Below are 17754 nucleotides of genomic sequence, written 5' to 3'. Positions count from 1 at the left end.
CAATTGGCTTTTAAGACAGTCACGTTTCTTGCTTGTAGCGGTTTTCCGTCGGGTTTGTTTTCTTTAAAGTAAGGAAGTAATCTACAAAACCACTAATGTGATAAACAAAGATACGCTGCAAATGGGTCAACAGCCGATCACGCGATTTGGATATAACTTTAGCCTTGCGCACGAAGCGTGTGCACGATCTAAATTTTTGAGTGACTGTTTACAGGGACTCCACATCACGTGGAGTATGTCAGTCTAAGGCATCCATGCGAATGAACTTTCGATAAGGGAATGCAATGACTTATACTACAGATTGAACCTGCGACTCACCCATTCAAAGTGTTCAAAGAACGTATTACGACTGTATTTCCCATAACTCGAGACGAAATCTTGTCTACTCGCAGTTTCTTGACTCCGAGGAGCCATTTCAGTAAGATGAGTGCTGGCTGAAATCAGCTACACTAATCAGTCATTTAGCTTGCTGTAACAGTTTAAACTGTTCCACCCTCTTTGTTTTACGAGAATCTTTTCTCTTCTTCTTGATGTAGGAAAAAAGCATTGGCAATGATACATTAAAGACTGTTCCAAAGTCACTCAACACATTCTTTTACTTTGCTCGAAAGCCTACATCATTAAAAACGTTTGCACTCATCAAGAATGGGTAAAACTTCAGTTGCTTCTGATAACAGCGGTTTGGCCAGTCGTGATAAGTCAGATAAGTTTTGAGATGTAAATGGGATTAGATTAGTCAAGATAAAAGAAATTTCTCGCGGATTGGCTCATCGTATCTGCTTTGCGAGCGTGGTGACCTATTTTGTTGTTGTTGCGGCATTTTTCAAAGTAGTGATTGGTTGGAAACACTCAGGGAAAGTCTAGAACAATGTATATCGACAACTTTTATTTCTAAGGAATCACCTTTAAGCAACTTTATCGGCTTTATAGGGCATTCATCAATTGAGTTTCAAAAGTGAGTGTTTACTTGCTTTATGATTGGTCCAGAAAACTCGCGCCGTTTTCTTAACCAATCAGTTACAAAATTTAAACCAATCACGTCTTGGTCGCCAGCGTTTCCCGCGCTTTGGCTAGTTTGGTTATTACTTTGATTTCTCAGTGGTTCCGTTAAGGGGCATTTTCCTTTCTTTCTTTTGATTGGCTGTTGAGATTACTTCGGCATTTTTATAACGACACTCAATCGAAAAGCGCTCTATGCGCACAAAGATACAGAGACTCGCAAAAAAAAAAACATAAATTAGCATGGAATGGAATTCCTTCATTAAATAATAGGTACGTATATGTCAGCTCTTAAATATTAGTGAATTTTATCCTACATAAAATATGACTGGCTATATATCTAACATTTCTGTATTTAGTCATGGCTACAAAATTATGGAGGAATTTAGTATATAAATAAAAACTATGGCGGTACCGGACCTTGCCTACTAAAACCTCGATTTTAAGAATCTTTTATGATAAATAAATCACTATCAACGGAAACTGGGAGGAAATGTCTTTATACACTTTTAAATCAGACCGTTTGGTCCAAACTTTACGTGAACTAAGTTGCAATTGGATATCATGGTTTCTTATATTCTAGAGAAACTGTAATTTTCTTTTACGAAGCATGTGAGTCAGCGTGGAAATGAATTAATACACGTTGTTCTATATAAAATGAATCGTAACAAAGATGTTTTGGTAAAAATAGTTGTCCTAAATGCCAGCATCAGATACTCGCATAAAACTCAATTCTACTAGAGGCAGTTTCGTATTATCTCCTTAGCACAGTGTGAGCGAAATGTATTTTTCTTAAAAACTTCGTCTTTTAAACCGGCTGCGTGAGAGCGCTGGCTAGCTCTGTTGGTATTGGGGGCTCATGAGTGTGCGAAATCACTCTGTCAAGAAAAAAGCAATAATTTATGATAAAAAACAAATAAGCTTGGTATCCCCCCTTTAATGTTGACTAGGCGCTTTTTTAGGACTTCCTTGCTGGAAAATACTTCCTACTTCCCCAAAGGTTTGCAGTAAGCGGCTCTTTCAACTGAGGAATGCAGTTTTAAGAGCGCGTATTCAAGCGAAAATGATACTTTTTGTATAACCGTTCGTTGTTTTATGAAAACGAGGGAAAGGAATTCAGAAGACAAATCTCTCAACTCTTCCTATGTACTGTCTTTCGATAGCTACCGATGTTTGATGTGGAATTCAAGTCAACTTGACTGTTGATAGACTAATGTCGCCAGTGCGCCGAACCCCACCGCAGCCAGACACAGTTTTTTCCACCACGACCTGTCTCTTTCGTCGTATGCCTCGCTAAAGATCTGGTTAAACGCCTCCTGTTTAGAAAAATATTGAAAAATTAACAGATTCGTTAAGGCTTCGAGTTGCTTTCAGTAGTCTCAAAGCACTTGGCAAATTTTTCACAACCAAAACTCTGAGAGTGTGGGTCAGAGAGTACTCTGCGCGTGGACAATTTATTTTTGGTTACATTTAACTTGAATCAGTTTTGAGTTTGTAAGGTTTGGCGTCTATTTCTAATTGCTTCTAGCTATTTTTTAAAATTACTTTTGTTATTATTAATTGTGAATAGGTCACTGGTTTTCATTTATCTTTTCCCTTTTTTAAGATGATGATGATTCTTATAAAGCTATAATGTCAAAAATACTATTTTTCTTTAGCAAGAATATCATCATTATTGTGTTTTTCCTTTAGTCGTTTCGGGTAATAGCCAGTTTCAAAATGGTGGCGGGCCCAATTTGAAAACAAGAGACTCCTTGGGTCATGGCTTATCTTCGCCGTAATCACGAGTATTTCTCATCAGAAAGGAATATATTATTGTGTCCAAAAAGAACTCAACCTTGGCCTTAGTTTACGTCACAAAAGATGATTCTGTCTTTTGGTTTTGTGGGTTAACCAAATTTTGGCCAAGTTACAAAGGGATTGCGAAATCCATGTCATGGCTTTGTTTCACGTTTTATCATTTCAACCACAGGAACTGTGTCATCAACCTTTTTTTCTTTAAATTTTACTGAATTTAACGAAAACACTATCCTTTAATCAGGAGAGTTCACTATTTTTCATTTTTTCTACCGGAGTCTACTTATAAAAATATAAAGTATATACGTGACAGTTAACAAGGCATCACAGGACGTTTTTCTGAGGCCACTTAATAATTTATTAGCGTAGAATCAATCGATTTCTATGCGTTATCAATTCTTAACTCGCAAATTACATGGTTCTGGTCAGTTTTTAAAGAAATTTAGATCTTAGTCATAAGATACTCAGTGTCCAATAGTTTTGGAAATCTAGGATGAAAGAAAGTTATCGTGCTCGCGGTTTTGTTGGGTGGCGTCCAAAGAACTAAGATGATTTTCTCCGGCAAACTAATCATAGGATCAATACCTTCCCACCCCTTGTTGTTTTCTTGTATTCATTGTATTTCATTGTATTTCTTGTATTCATTCTAGTTCTCAGGGGGCGGGGAGGGGAGGGTGGAAGGCGGGTGAAGGGCGTTATAAACATGAATTCCCTCTCGCTTAAACACAGTTTGATAATCCCGTCTAGGGCTTAATCCTGAGTCCCCCGTTTCGGAGTCCAGTCCGGTGCAATACTATCATATCTTTATCTCTGGGTCCAAAAGCATATTAAAACTTCTTGTAGAAACTAGTCGACTAATTTCGCTGCTTGACAACCATTTTACGGCAAAGTAAAATCTGTCGAATATCTTTTGAAAATGCGCCAAAACTGATGTTAGATTCAGAATGTAAATTGTGAGTTCAATTCAAACATTTGTCAAATTGGGTTGGTACATCCTACAACGAAAACTAATATATTCATTAGCATTAGTTGTAATTATCAATCCTCGTTAGTTTTTAGTTTTTATGTATTTTTGGGACGTGCTGGGGGGTGTCGAACATATCCACACCCTGTTGATCCTTCTATCAAAGATTTCGTTTACTTTTCTTTTTTTTTTTCTTCTTTTTTTTTGCATAATCAGCAAATTTTTGTGTTGCAATACATTTTGAATATTTTGTTAAGTAATTTATTCTTAGTTCAAGGTCATTTTACACTACAAGAAATGTTTTATCTGTATAAAACACTTATTTCACTTATTCAATCGCTGAGGCGTGCCTTATATCACATCCAATGTGTTGTTTTGTGGACAGGAGGGTAGATATCATTTTCGTGATACTGCGTGTTAAACTACACCGCGTTAATAAATTCTTCGTCAATGGTTATCGCATATTCGATGCACGTAACAGCTCACGGAATGACTCATGACTGTGAAGTAGGCACGAAAACGCCAGTCAATATTTACACAGATTGGCTCACCCGTGAGATAATTTTAACGTTTTAACTGGCTAAGTTTTAGTCTGTAATGTCTTTGAAAATAGTTTTTATTTACTAAACGAATAGTGCCAATATCAGATTTCTTAATAGGATCCAGTCATGATTCTTAAATACACGTTTCGCCTTGAACAATAGGTCGATAATCTCTAAATAGGAAATTTTCATTGGTCTTTAGAACGAAACTGAAGAAGATTCATGGAAGATATTCACGCACCCGATCGAGTAAACCAAGTTTGGGCTAAATCTTAACAAAATGGATGGGGAAAATGATAGATAAGGCCGAAGATGTGCAGTTTTATATAGTGAATATATGATTAAAATGACAATAGAAAATAAACGAAAAAAATCCTCACCCGTGAGCGGGTGGTCTCAAAAAGAGAAAATTACGAAATCCTGCTTGTCCAATTTCTTTTTAATTGCATACATTAGTTTTGTTGCGTGTGTCTTGCCTACCCTCTGTACACTTGATAGCCAGGCCATTTTCGTTTACTAACAAACGGAAGGTGTGGTTATCTTAAGGTTGTAAGTGTTCTATCAATCAATGATTGATTTTTATGCATATGCAAACGCACATTGCAAAATTTAAGCACTAAACCGTGTTTAAAAATTTACATTTTGGTTTTTAACCCGCACTCGGTATTAATTTTGCTGCCATAAAATAATTAATCGCGCGAATTTCGTCCAAAATTGACTCCGACCTGCTGGTAACTTAGCAACGGTCTTCGGGATCCGCTATTACACACTGGGACGAAATTTTTGCATATAAGCTAAGTCATTCAAAAATTGGAGATGAGTTGTAACTTACATAGTTCCATATTTGCTTCTCTCAAAAAAGCCTCGGTAAAGCGACTAATTGGACATTTTTTCGGTGTTCAAAGTACTCTTGGCTACCATGAATTAAATAGGTAGCTGTCAGCAAATGCAAATGTTTCATATTTGCCATTGTTTGGGCCTCTGCAGGTCAGAGGACGTCCACTATGACATTGCACATAAACACTGTTGAATCACCATTGGAAAAAATGGCATATTTTAGCCGATAGTTCAGATCTTATCGCACGCAAAAATGCCTATCGATTTTAATTCTTCCCAAATAAATAATTTTGGAAGTTGGCTTGCTTAATTTTTATGAACTAGGACACTTTGAATAATTCTCGAACGTAATGAAAATTTCATGTCAAGAAATAGCCTTTAGTAATGAATATTGCGCAATATGCGCGACGACTTCGGACGATGGCGAGCGCCTAAAAAAAAGGCCAGACAATATTGTAGCTGGTGGAGTTTCACTGTCACCTGAGGCTATCTGCAGTGGCTTAAAATTTATTCATAACTGCATTCTCCTTTTGAATAAGAATTATCTTAATAAGCTTTGATATCACTTGTCAGCTCTGTATGGGGTTCATTCGAAAATCTATTTTTATAAATTCATCTCCAGAAGTTCTTTGGTTGTGTGGCCAGCTTTTCAGGTTTAAATCCCGTTTTTCTTTGGCATGAACCGATACAACGCGTTCTCGTGTTTTATTTCTGCAGCACAAAAATTGTATTTCCAAATTCGCAAATTCTAAGCAGTCTCGGCCTAAAAGGTGATCGATTTCTTTTCTTTCTGCTAACCACTTTGGGATGAATTTGCATTTTGCATTGTGGAGTATGATCGTTTCAGAATCAATATTGCAGGTATGATTGTAAGCGTAATATGGAAACAGGAAGTCTTAGAGGACTAGAAGGGGATGCTTTAGTAAAAATTCTATAGTACGATACTTCGACTTAGAATGGCAAAACGGTAGAAGATGCTAGAACAGAAGTAAATCAGAAATTTCTGCAAAGGGATGAAATTCTGATAGAAGCAGGTAAACGTGAATTTTTCGTCCTCATTTCAGAGTTTGAAAGGATTTGGAAAGTCGTTTGATTGATGACTTAAATATTCTTTCGACGCACAAGTTCCATAGCCGATGAAACCTTGTTAACGTTAAAAGAGCTACAATGCTAAAAGTGAGGAAAATAAATTTGCAAGGACGTTACTACGGCTGTTAGATTGTACTATGAAAAATTCATAAATTGGTCAGCACAGTTTTCTAAATGTTTAATATTCTGCTAAAGATAGCAGGTTATCGCGTCTGTGAGGTGTAGTCTGTTAACAGTAACTTACCCAGCCACCATTTGATCGAATCCAGCCCGATAGACTTGAAATATAATTTCCAACCCAGTCAGCTATATCATCTGCTTCCTTCTCGAGTCTGTTTCTAAAACAGTATTGGGCTAGTTTCGCTCCAAACGCAAAAATCGCCACAATTCTGCCCCAGTTCACTCCATCGCGGAAAACTTCGTCAGCAACTTGCACAAATTTTGTATGTGCAGAACCAGTAAGTATGTTAAGCCTTCCACACATGTTGGCGAGCACTGCAGGATGACGATCCTCAAGTTCATCTGACAGCCTTCTCAAAATTGCAGCAGTGCGACTCGGAGGAGGGTTTCCCTTTCCAGTGCGATACTCAACGAGGTCTTTGGCTAGGGCCTTAGCTTCTTGACAAACTCTTTGCATTTCGTCGCTGTTTGAATCTTGAAGCTGCGCGAGTCTGGTTTTCTGCAAACAATCCATATCTTTCATGCTTAGTCTGTTTATTACACCACTGTACCCTTGATCGCAGTCGGAGGAATTTAAACGTCCTGTTCGTTGAAGTTTCGTTTCCTCTCAATTTGACGCTGGTTGCAATTTGTTTTGATAATTATGGCTCGCGAGGTAAACCCTTCAATTGCCACCTGTTACGTACGCTGACTGGTTCATTCCACGTAATCCATTCTCACGATTGGTCGAGAAGTGTGAATCAATTTTTTTGTGGGCAGTTAATTCATATTAAAATGCGCTGATGAGGAAAATTAATTCACTCGGTTCCAATTTAATTTTTGACTGAAATTGCGTAGGACGACGCGCTTTTCTATTGGGTAAGAAGTGTAAATTGTGCAAATTCTTTCACTAAAATTGATCACTTTTTCATGCTTTTCGTGCGATGATTGATACGTGAAGTTAGCTTTACTCGGCAGCTTTCTTCTTTTTGGCATAACCCTGGACAGGTTCATTCTGCGTGCAGTGCTAGTTTTAGGTTCCTTTTTGCCTCTTTGTTTTTTATTTATAAATTTAAATGAGAACCCGCGGTATCCTCTTTCATCTACCTACGGCTAAACTCTCTCACGTACTGTATCGGACGAAATTCGTGCGTTATCACGTAAACCGTGAATTTTTGTTTGCGTTAAGGGTGACGTGGACGTCAAACAAGCAGATTTTAGATTTTTGTTTATTAAACAAACATTTTAAAAGCACTCTTTCTGAGGTAACCAAAACACGAAAATATTGCGTTGAACATCAGCGTTAAAAATTGATTCGACAACGTTGTAAGCTTTTCTTTTTATAAATCAGTGTTATAAACCAGCAAGTTCTGAACAACTGATAAATTTAGTGGCCAACTCTTCAACTTCACTTAATTTCAGTTGTTTTAAGGACAATTGTATTATCAGTTTGTGTAGCTGAGCGCTTACTTCCGAATTAATATGATAAAAATGAACGTTTTAGTGAAGCAATTTTTGTAGCTGAGCGCTTACTTCCAAATTGATGTGATAAAAATGAACGTTTTAGTGAAGCAATTTTTGTAGCTGAACGCTTACTTCCGAATTGATGTGATTAAAATGAACGTTACATGCAATATGCTAATCATAATTGCCAACTTTATTTGATTTCCGAGTGCAAAAAAACGTTCGTTTGGTGACTACGACGAAAGATGTGTTTTAAACGTGCCTGTAACTTTCAGCTTTTCTAGATACTTCACTTTGGACAAAGTTTTTTTGGCACGACTCAATTTTTGATTGCAACATGCATTCAAGGCTCCGATTTATTAATATTTATGCTGCGCCTCTTGCACGAAAATAAGTATATACTTGAATCGGGGTATATCACGAGCATACTGTAAAATTCAGCCGGCTTACTGTCAGTCTTAACAGAAATTATATCATTTGTTTCTGTACATTGAATTTGCAATCCTTAGCTCTACGTGATAAGGTTACTAATCAGTGAGAGCTTGGTTGAATGGCAGCGACTGCCATGCATGCAAAGATAAAATAATCTGTCCCAGGAAATGATACGCGACGAGAGTTTTAAGCAACAATTTCGAACTGAAAATGTTAATATATTCTTTTTTACCAAGGCTAGTTATTATAGTGATCATTTTTGGTGATCGAATTAACACCGACCGCAGTCAGCTTTATGATGGATTAAATCCACGATCAGAACGGGGAAACTCGAAAAGCAAACATAATTTCGCTCTACGGTAAGTTATCAAATAAATCTAACAGAAAAATCAATCACTATCTCCTGTTTGTAACGAATGCAGATATACTTCCTTTGATCGAGCCAGATGGGAAGAGTTCAAAGTGGTTTGAGATGTTGCACGCATCATTCGCGCAGTTCTGAAGGTAGTCGATCATTTGCGCGAAAAAAACGGAGTCGGCGAGATTGTTTCGAGCGCAAACTCGTACTTAAGGAGTCTCTCGTGTAAAATATACTTGCCCCTAAAAACGTCCTTTTCAACAGAAATAATTTTTACCATTTTTTTCCGAGGACAGTACACGAAACGACTGCCTGTAGTATGGTCGTGAAAGCAAAGGACAAGTTTAGTTGAGTGTGCTTATCAAACGCGGAATTCTGTGATCGAAAAACTTGTTGGAAGGTCTTATTGTCGAGTAGTCTTTTTATGTGCTTAACACTATAATCCCTACTTGTGACTAGCATATAATTTCTCTTTACAGTATCACCCCTGAATCCGACATGAAGGTTATGAGAATAAAGGAAATGATCACCAACCAAAGGTGCTCTTGATTATTCAATGAACAAATTCTCCCAGTCGGCAACCTAGGAAAAGTATAGAGAACTGTATGGAGAATGTGCATATTGATGATTGGGTTTAAAGACTTTATTGGATGCGATGCGAATGTTTCTTACCAAATTACAAAAGCTCATAAAGATTGAAAAGTCAGCACTTTTTCCTCAGAATTCTTGAAAACTATAGCGGCTGATTACTCGGAGACAAAAAAAGAAAGAGTCACGTAAAACCATTTTCCCTGATTGACAAATAAATGAAAATAGAAGACTGTTGTTTCAAAATTGTATAAAAAAGTTATTTTTATCCATATTTGTCGAATTCTAATTATAACGCGCTAAATTGAATTTGCTGACCAAGTCCGCTTACCTGTTTGGTCCCGATTCTTTCGGTTTCTATATTCTTAATAAAAAATAAATTGATCTGACCCTTTCATTCTTCATTGTAGTGATAATTGTTATGTGTCGTTCTTGTAATAAATAAATAAACGAATTGCACCACGCCAGCGTCACGTCATACATTTCAATGCCTCAAGCCATGCACTTTACAAGTAGCAAGTTCGTCTCTGTGATTTCAATCCTTATTTTTGTTTACTTTGTTATGTTTCGCCTTTAACACAAGGTAATTCGGAGGCACCTCATTTTGTTTGGTTCAAAGACTGTCCTCATTGAAATTTTCATAAAATTTAAGTACTTGTTTTTTTCTGCATGACTTTCTATCATCGTCATACTATAAAAATGTATTACTTTCCGAGAAACGCTAAACTTCCCGTCCTTGATTTTAAAAAGGGGTTTGACTACTAACAGCCAATCAGAAGACGGCCTGACTCCGTAGGCCAATCATTTTCGTGCTCTGGTTTGATGGGTTTTTCCTTAACCTTAGATTACCTCATTACAAATAATGATGTAATTATCACGGAAATCCTTATAAACGCACGTATTAAGTTCCGTTTCAGAAGTATACTACATTGGACAAGAGTAACAGATCTTTTAATTGTAAGTGAACGAGGCTGCGGTTTAGTGTGAAGAGGTTTCTTTCAGGTAAGTCGAATCGCTTCGCGAGAAGTGCTATGGTCCCTTATATAAATTAGCGTGTACTGAAATCTTTCAGTTTTCGAACTGTGATATTTCGTCATCGCGAAATCGTCTCAATGTGTACCAACTGCAGTGAACCTTCCTCTCTCTGTGGGCGTTAGAGATCATATTAGTTTGGATTTGTCGGGTTTGCAACACCGGGTGATGATTAAAATTGTTCTTGTATTTATCGTACAGATTATATGGGGTTCCAGTTCTTCAAACGATCTACTAGCCGTACAAACCAGCCCCCAACTAGACGGCGATCTTTTAGCTTCCGCCGAAGTCGTCAGTCAGGGGACGAGAGAAACTCGCAGAGTGGAAACACCTCGACCACTCAGCGCCATGTTGGCGAGTGTTGCGCTGAGTTGCGAAGTTCAAGAGATATAGGAAGATGTTTGCGAGCGATCGGGGACAATCTTAACAACAGCACGTTGAGTCTTCACTCGGCAACGTAACCCAGTTAAATTACCTGTTTGGAAATTGAATCAGAGGAATACGTCGGATATAGTATTTGCCAGCGAACGAGATTTCATGAAAGAATTGTTTAAACTGTAGAATGAAGAACAGCGAAGAGAGAACACTGAGGAACTTTCGTGTTGAAAGAGAATTTCCGCTTTTACTTGATTATGAGCAGTGTGATCTACTGTGTTTGACAATCTCTATTCACTGCGTCAAGATAACAGAGACTTAGTAAATGTGTTATTTATTCTAGTTATAGCGACATACGTGTGTTGAAATAAATCTGTGACGACGTTTTCGCCTCTGAGTACGTCTGTTTCTTAGCGAACGCGCATTTCCGCTTCCTTTGGATTGCGTGACGGAAGTGGTGAACCGTTAGGTGATGACATCTGTAAGTCAAAATGTTCTCAAATTAAGAAAGTTTTGTTATATCGCACTAAAATAACCAACGAGCATCCCCTCGACCCACAGGCCTACCAGAAATTTGTATAGGTAATCGCATGATTTCGAGTGCAATTTGGAATAAATAAGCACGAGTAAATTTTTTTTGAGACTAACACAAAAAAAAGACTCGCGAGCCCGTAGGGCGAGTGAAATTTGTGGTCTTTGAAAAAATTAAACTTTCCTTGCACTGAATTAACCCTCTTCTGCACTAAATTAACTCCCTTCTGCACCGAATTACCTGAAAACTGCATTTATTTATGTTAACCAATCAGAACTGAGTAATTTATCCATGTATATTATTAGTTAATAAATTTAAATGATTTGCTCATAAATATATGACCTCCCTCTTTAAAATATTTCACTGTCACATTTCTATCGCAGTCTATGAAAAGTATCTTTTCCCAGTCTCTTTAGAAGTTACGCTGCATAACAGTTTAAATGCCATCACAAATTGTAACAACCTGTGAGACACCAAGGAGGAGAGGCTTGCTACAGAGCCCCAAATTTTTAAGGGGTGCATACACGATCTGGTAAGTCTTCATTCTTTAACTAAAAAAATAATAAAACAATGACAGTAATTTGGAGTGAATTGGTCTTATCCTTAACGCATGATGGAATAAATGGCACAAATTCTGGAGACCAAATGATAATCCCTGCGATTAGATTGAAAAAAAAAACCCCAAACAGTCTTGTAGTTCACATGAAATAACTATGGAGTGCAGAAACCAGTTACATGTACAGCATACCAATGGCTTTTTACTAAGTGAGTTTATTCCCTAGATCTCACAAGCAATTCTCCTTACTATCTGCAATATAATTCTCACAATGTTAGTATGGAGAATTCGGTCATTGGATCAACTAATATCATCCCCTTACTAATATTTTTGTTCATTCTCATCACTTGTCTGCTTGATATTCTATTCATATTGTAAAGGGAACTTCTGTCTTGGTTACCCATGGTGGTGAAGAAAGTTAACCTTAATAGAAGGTAACCATTTCAATTATATTTTAATAACTGCTTTACCAATGCAACCCCAAAAATCAAAAGTAAATGTAGCAGTAGGAAAAAAAAGGCTATTGAGAACAAAATAAAACAAGGATTTCCAAATTTTATACCATACTTTATTTTTTCTTTTCTTTTCTAAACAAAAATTGATAACATACAGTCATTTGATTACAATATCCTTGTCTGCTCTAAGTGGAATGATATCATACACTGTTAACTTTATGTCTTAATTATTTATAAATTTACATCACATTTTACAAAATAAACATCAGTGCTTTGCATTCCAAAAGTGTAACTTTCCTCTAGGAAATAGAGAATAAGTGGTCTGAATTATTTCCAAACTGTCATGGAAAGGAAATGTTATTTTCTTTGTTCTTAATGCTGTCACTTTTTCCAATGCTTTTCTTCTCTTTATAAGTCTGTGTCATTACCCTTTCATACCTTGAACAAATATATTTACAACTGAATTTTTCCATAAATGGGAAAAGGTCAGGGAAGATCTTTTCTTTAGGTGCCAAAGGTATGTAATAAAAGTTGATGTGGACCACACAGTAGTAGACCACAAACTACTGGTATTCAAAAAACTAATTCTACAAAACGACTTCTTTAAATTATAAAACTATTTACATTGCATGGGTTTATTAAAAGTCATCAATTATCTTTTTTGAGGCTTCACTTTGTCTGCTTGACTCCTGTCAATATCTGAGACCTCCACCATAACTTCTCCAAGTGATTTTGGTGCGTTCTGTGATATGGGAGGAGTAGCAGCCTTCAAATAATCTGTACTGTTCAGATTAAATTGTACAACCTCTGGAACTTCATCTGTGTACTCATCTTTAACTTGAAGAAGTGTACGAGAACGCACTGCATAAAGGATGTCAACAAAATGAAAATCAATAAAATGGAATTTCTAAGCTTTCAAAAATCTGATGAAAAACACAAAATGAAATCCTTGTCATTTATACCCCTTCCAACCCCCCCTCCTTCCCTTGGAGAAGTGACTTACCAATGGCTGGTGCATATTTTGCAACAGCTTCCTTCTGCTCTCCAGGAGCATTGTTTATTGGAAAAAGAACCAAACCAAAGGCCAAAAACAGCACCATCAAACATGTCCCTGCCTGAGCTTTAGTAGGATGTGTAGATGCTACCAGTGCTTGGAGCTCTTTCAGCTGATCCAGAAGGGACCTAAAGCAATTCATGTTCACATAAGCGCATGTAAATACACCAAGCATTATCCCCTATTTTCTATCAACCATGTGGTACAAGTTTTTCATGTTCAAATTAGCACAGTAACTACACCAACCATCATTGCCTATTTTCTACCAAACACGGTACAAGTCTCTCCCAATGTCACTCCTTACAGAATGAGCCCTCTACATCAAAGGGTTTATCAAGCCTTGCCCCAAACTGAATGGAGTGTGACTCACTTGTTTTGTTCCTCCAAACTGTTGACTTTCATAGATAAGTTATGGTTAAGCTCAGTGCAAGCTTTCACTCTTTCTTCTAGTCCATCAATGTAATCCTTCTTTTTTCGTCTACTCTCTTGTGCAGATTGCTTCAAATAAAATTACAAAGTTCTCATTTGAGGATGGCTCATAAAAAGGTTTCCATTAACCATTATGCAGAGAAATTTCCAAATCAATGCAAACGAAGGAAATACCTCTTCTTTTCATGAGTTTCACTACAACAATAGCCTTGATTATCATAAAACACAATCTAATAATTTCTCACCTTATTCTTTATTTTTCTTCTCACTTTTTTGAGAACTTTTTCTTCAGCCTACAGTTGAAGAAATGAAAAAAGATTTGAAGATAAACTTTGCACTTTCTCTATGGTATCTGTACATGTACTGACTAAAAATCATCTAGTTATTTACAACTCTACTAATCACTCCTGGAAATTACCAATCCCTTCTCATCACATAATGTAAGAAAAAATATGCCAAATCTAATTACATTACGGTTTTGCTCACAATTAAATATTGAGGATTAAGAAAAAAGGTTTTTGAAAAGATAAAGGGTGTGCTAACCTAGCTTGCTTTACTAACAGAAAAAGTCTACAGGTATTGGTTCAGTTTGATATGACTATACTGGTTTGCAATGAACACTGTCAAATAGTTACAAGAGAAATCACACCATCAAAGCACCCATAGAATGTCATACCTTGGTGAGAGGCATATCAGTAGGTAAGGTAACTCCTTCAATCTCTAATAACTTCTTTTCTTCACTTGTAAGAACCAGAAGTTTTGACTGCAATAATCAAAATAAGGGAATTAAACTCACTAAAATTACACTAGTTTTCTTCCAGGAAATTACTTTACACTGTACAAGGTTAGTAACATCTTTACAAAATGAGAAACCATTTAGTGTACAAGCAAGTTGAAATATCCATTCAAATATTTTTGGTTCATCTGAGCTGAAAAGAAATTTTTCTCAGATTACCTCTGATTTTACATAATTTCAAAACTACTGGTTGAGATTGCAAATGTACACAATTCTGAGGGAAAAGAATGGTAGTATTATCTTAAGAAGAAATAAAAAAGGCTACTTTAAGTACATAAACCTCTTTGCATAATGTTCTCATGACATACCTTACACACCCTGGAAGCAGAGGATGTACAGAGAGAAACTATGGACTGACTGACTGATACTGTGGAGGACTCGACTGTTGTTGACAGGCAGGTTTCATTAGTTGCCGATTCTGAAGCATCAATATTCCCTTCTAAGTCAGGGAGCTCAACATTCCATCCTATGTAAATGGTAAGTGCAGCAGAATAGAATAAACATTACAATAACTCTTGATCCAATTTCTTTGAAGTATCCTTTAGGCAATCTTAGATCATAAAATGATCACCAGACATAAACAATTTTTTATGTTTGTCCGTGTGACAGAATCTTTCCTTTCAGAACGAGGTACACAAGTGGTAACTGCTTTTAATTTGTGTAATGACTGCAAGAATAAAACAGCTCTTTTAAAACAATTCTTTTTTGAAGCAGTCCACATAAAGGTGTTGGCCACAAAGACCTTGTTTAGGAAGCAGTACATAATAAGTAGTTAAACCATTTAACTTCAGTGAGTGACCGAGACAGAATGTGTCTTTACAATATCATGCAGACAAGTGATGGGAATTAAGAAAGTTATCAATGAGAGGATTATTGATTGATCAAATATCAAATTCTTTGAAAATAGTATCATAAGAATTGTATGTCAGATGGTGAGGAGAATTGGAGCTTGGGAGTGAAAGAGTTAAGAAAAAAATCCATTCAGTACAGACTGATTTTTTTTTTTTTGGAACTCCACTTACCGAGATCAATTGCAACATCTTCACTGTTTTGCGGCAATCCAGGTGATGTTGATGTTGATGTTGAACTAAGAATCTCAAGCAGCTCATCATCAACAGTATTAGGACTGGGTGTCATGTATGAATCTGATGAAGAGCTTTCACAGTGAGGTGGAGATAAATCACCAAGATCAGGGAATTCTTCCCCAAATAACAGGCCAATGTCGAGAAGACCACCATCAGTGTTAATGGCAAAATCACCCTGGAAGATAATACACAAATGCATTCTTTATGAAAAGGATAATTTTCTTTGATGCTCTAAAAAAACAGAGAGCAGCCAATTCACAAGAACAGCAAAAGCAAAACAGAGCAAGCATACTCTTCAAGACTTTATTCACCCTCTTTGACTGAAATAATTGACTGGGTAGTTGTGGTCTATGAATACTTTTCTGTTTTCCAGTGCACCCACTACTGACAAATTTAAAATTTAGCAGAGATTTAACAAAGATTGTCGAGAGTTTCAGAAGAGCCAAACAAATTTTGCCAGCCCAGTGAACCCTGGCCCTTAGTGAAGTTCAGAACACAACACGTTGCTGGATCAAATTTCTATATGTAAAGTGCAGCTCTGTGTTGACAGTACTCAGGCTACAGAATTTAACTCTTGTTGAACTGTAACATCTGAGGAATTTTTAGGAAGTTTGGACATTATACCAGTATTATGTTCAATGCTCTGACCATAGCATTGAGCCCAAAATTATGCAGCATAATTGTACGTGTATCTGACCCTCGATACTGCATAGTGTAAAAGATCTGTTCTGCTCTACATAAATTAACACTTTTCGACTAAAGCTTTGATTCAGCCTTGTTAAACAAGCCATAATAATATTTTACATTGATCGCTTGTTACAGATGCAGTATCAAAAATAGAAAGGATCACTGTTACTCCTCTGTAAGTCAGACTATCGAAAACAATACTGTTCTGAGGGGAAACCACTTTGGAAATTGGAAGTAATTTTAGAAAATCAATCAGCCTCTCATTCTTTTTCTAAGCACAGAACACGAAAACACCGTAGGTAACTGGAACAAACAATGATAAAGCTTTGATAAAGCCCTCGTGGCGCAAGTTGTTACGTGCATATCATGTCTCTGGCAATTATCATTTGAAACTTCGTTTGTCTAAGTGGAACTGTACCTTTCTGTACAATCTGAGAGCTCAAAAAAGCAAAAGTCTTCACAATGGTTGAAACATTCAAATCTACGTATGACGAAGCTTGCATTACATGTAAACATGGACAAAAAAACACAGTTCTATGTTCACTGTGAATTCTGAACGATACGAAGATGAAAATTTTCAGTGCATGTTGGTGTGCGAATCCAGCATAAAAATAATAATCCTCTTCATCTTTGAACGAACGAAAGAAGTTTCATTTTCGACCAAAGACAGGTAGCAAGGCTTCATTCAAATAAACAAACTATATGCATTTAAAACACTTTACCCGTGCGTTATATGTGAGAATCAGGAAATCTGCCAACTCACCTGGGCCCATGAGTCGAGAAAATCTGGCGAGCTCAAAAATACATCTTCCTGCGGGTCTAAATCTTTCTTCGCGTACAGGTGATCCAAAGAAACTGGAGAAGGAGGAGCAGTTACAACCATATTGTCGAAATGAGTGTCAATAGTTCAAAACCCTGCCAACATCTAAAGTTTGTACGTGGAACAAGGAGACCTTCTCTTGTTGTCAACTGTAGTCTTATTTTAGGAACAGACGTCATGCAAGAAACCCTGACATGTTGGAAATGGTGACGTGGCAGGGCCATGGAACCGGAAATAAACCTAGGACCAGGCCCAGCGCGGTAAAGATAAACCGAGAAATTTGTGGGTTGAGATTGGTTGCTTCCTCGACTAGCGCCATTAACCAAAGTGTGGACTCTCGACGAGTTGAACGAGGTTGATTTTCTTTGTGCGTTTTTGCGAACTGGGATAAAAATGCTAAAAATGAACCTACAAATCTTGAACAAACAGACATAGTCAATGAAAGATTTTTTAAACGCTAAAAGATAACACCAAGAATTTCAAACAAATTCTCAAAACTCATAGCAGTTTCTTCGTTTCAAAGACGTATTTCACCCTTAGCTACGAAAAAAACTTTCCGCGTTACAGAGGTCAAAAAGTGTGTATTTTAGCCGTACACAAGCACACTTTTGGCAGGATCACAAAAGATAATCTTGAGCGAGTAACCAATCAGATCAAAGGATCTACTTTATCGTTCCGCTCGCGGAGTCAGTCCGGTGAGGTTT

At 37.0% G+C, this 17754-nt stretch overlaps 2 protein-coding genes and 1 long non-coding RNA gene across 3 annotated transcripts; 1 reads left to right on the top strand and 2 right to left on the bottom strand.

The window, feature by feature from the left end:
- Positions 1-871: 871 nt before the first annotated feature.
- On the bottom strand, positions 872-7051 carry LOC131779116 (apoptosis regulator R1). The gene is made up of 2 exons (XM_059095649.2): positions 6473-7051; positions 872-2315 (listed from the first exon to the last, which is right to left on the bottom strand). Exons 1-2 carry the CDS (start codon positions 6929-6931, stop codon positions 2190-2192), a joined length of 585 nt encoding a protein of 194 aa, XP_058951632.1. The 5' UTR covers positions 6932-7051; the 3' UTR covers positions 872-2189.
- A 2913-nt stretch (positions 7052-9964) lies between these two features.
- Positions 9965-11020, top strand: LOC131779128 (uncharacterized). The gene is made up of 2 exons (XR_009339756.2): positions 9965-10231; positions 10463-11020. It is a non-coding gene; the product is annotated as an uncharacterized lncRNA (long non-coding RNA).
- A 1259-nt stretch (positions 11021-12279) lies between these two features.
- On the bottom strand, positions 12280-17240 carry LOC131779114 (cyclic AMP-responsive element-binding protein 3-like protein 3). Its single transcript, XM_059095647.2, has 8 exons — positions 16994-17240; positions 15481-15718; positions 14767-14924; positions 14339-14425; positions 13908-13955; positions 13604-13731; positions 13183-13361; positions 12280-13040 (listed from the first exon to the last, which is right to left on the bottom strand). Exons 1-8 carry the CDS (start codon positions 17111-17113, stop codon positions 12832-12834), a joined length of 1167 nt encoding a protein of 388 aa, XP_058951630.2. The 5' UTR covers positions 17114-17240; the 3' UTR covers positions 12280-12831.
- Between the last annotated feature and the right edge of the window lie 514 nt (positions 17241-17754).

The sequence above is a fragment of the Pocillopora verrucosa genome, chromosome 4, assembly GCF_036669915.1.
Source record: "Pocillopora verrucosa isolate sample1 chromosome 4, ASM3666991v2, whole genome shotgun sequence".
In the NCBI taxonomy this organism is placed as follows: domain Eukaryota; kingdom Metazoa; phylum Cnidaria; class Anthozoa; order Scleractinia; family Pocilloporidae; genus Pocillopora; species Pocillopora verrucosa.
The sequence above is the reverse complement of the archived record's forward strand: the minus strand, read 5'-3'. Positions and strand labels throughout refer to the sequence as shown.

Excerpts from the sequence above, each read along its gene's own strand:
- LOC131779116 (XM_059095649.2), bottom strand. The coding sequence starts at position 6,931 with ATGAAAGATATGGATTGTTTGCAGAAAACCAGACTCGCGCAGCTTCAA. Across the intron at positions 2,316-6,472 it reads TTCGATCAAATGGTGGCTGG|GAGGCGTTTAACCAGATCTT; the intron begins GTAAGTTACTGT and ends TTTTCTAAACAG.
- LOC131779114 (XM_059095647.2), bottom strand. The coding sequence starts at position 17,113 with ATGGTTGTAACTGCTCCTCCTTCTCCAGTTTCTTTGGATCACCTGTAC. Across the intron at positions 15,719-16,993 it reads TTCTCGACTCATGGGCCCAG|GGTGATTTTGCCATTAACAC; the intron begins GTGAGTTGGCAG and ends ATTATCTTCCAG. Across the intron at positions 14,925-15,480 it reads AGATGTTGCAATTGATCTCG|GATGGAATGTTGAGCTCCCT; the intron begins GTAAGTGGAGTT and ends CCATTTACATAG.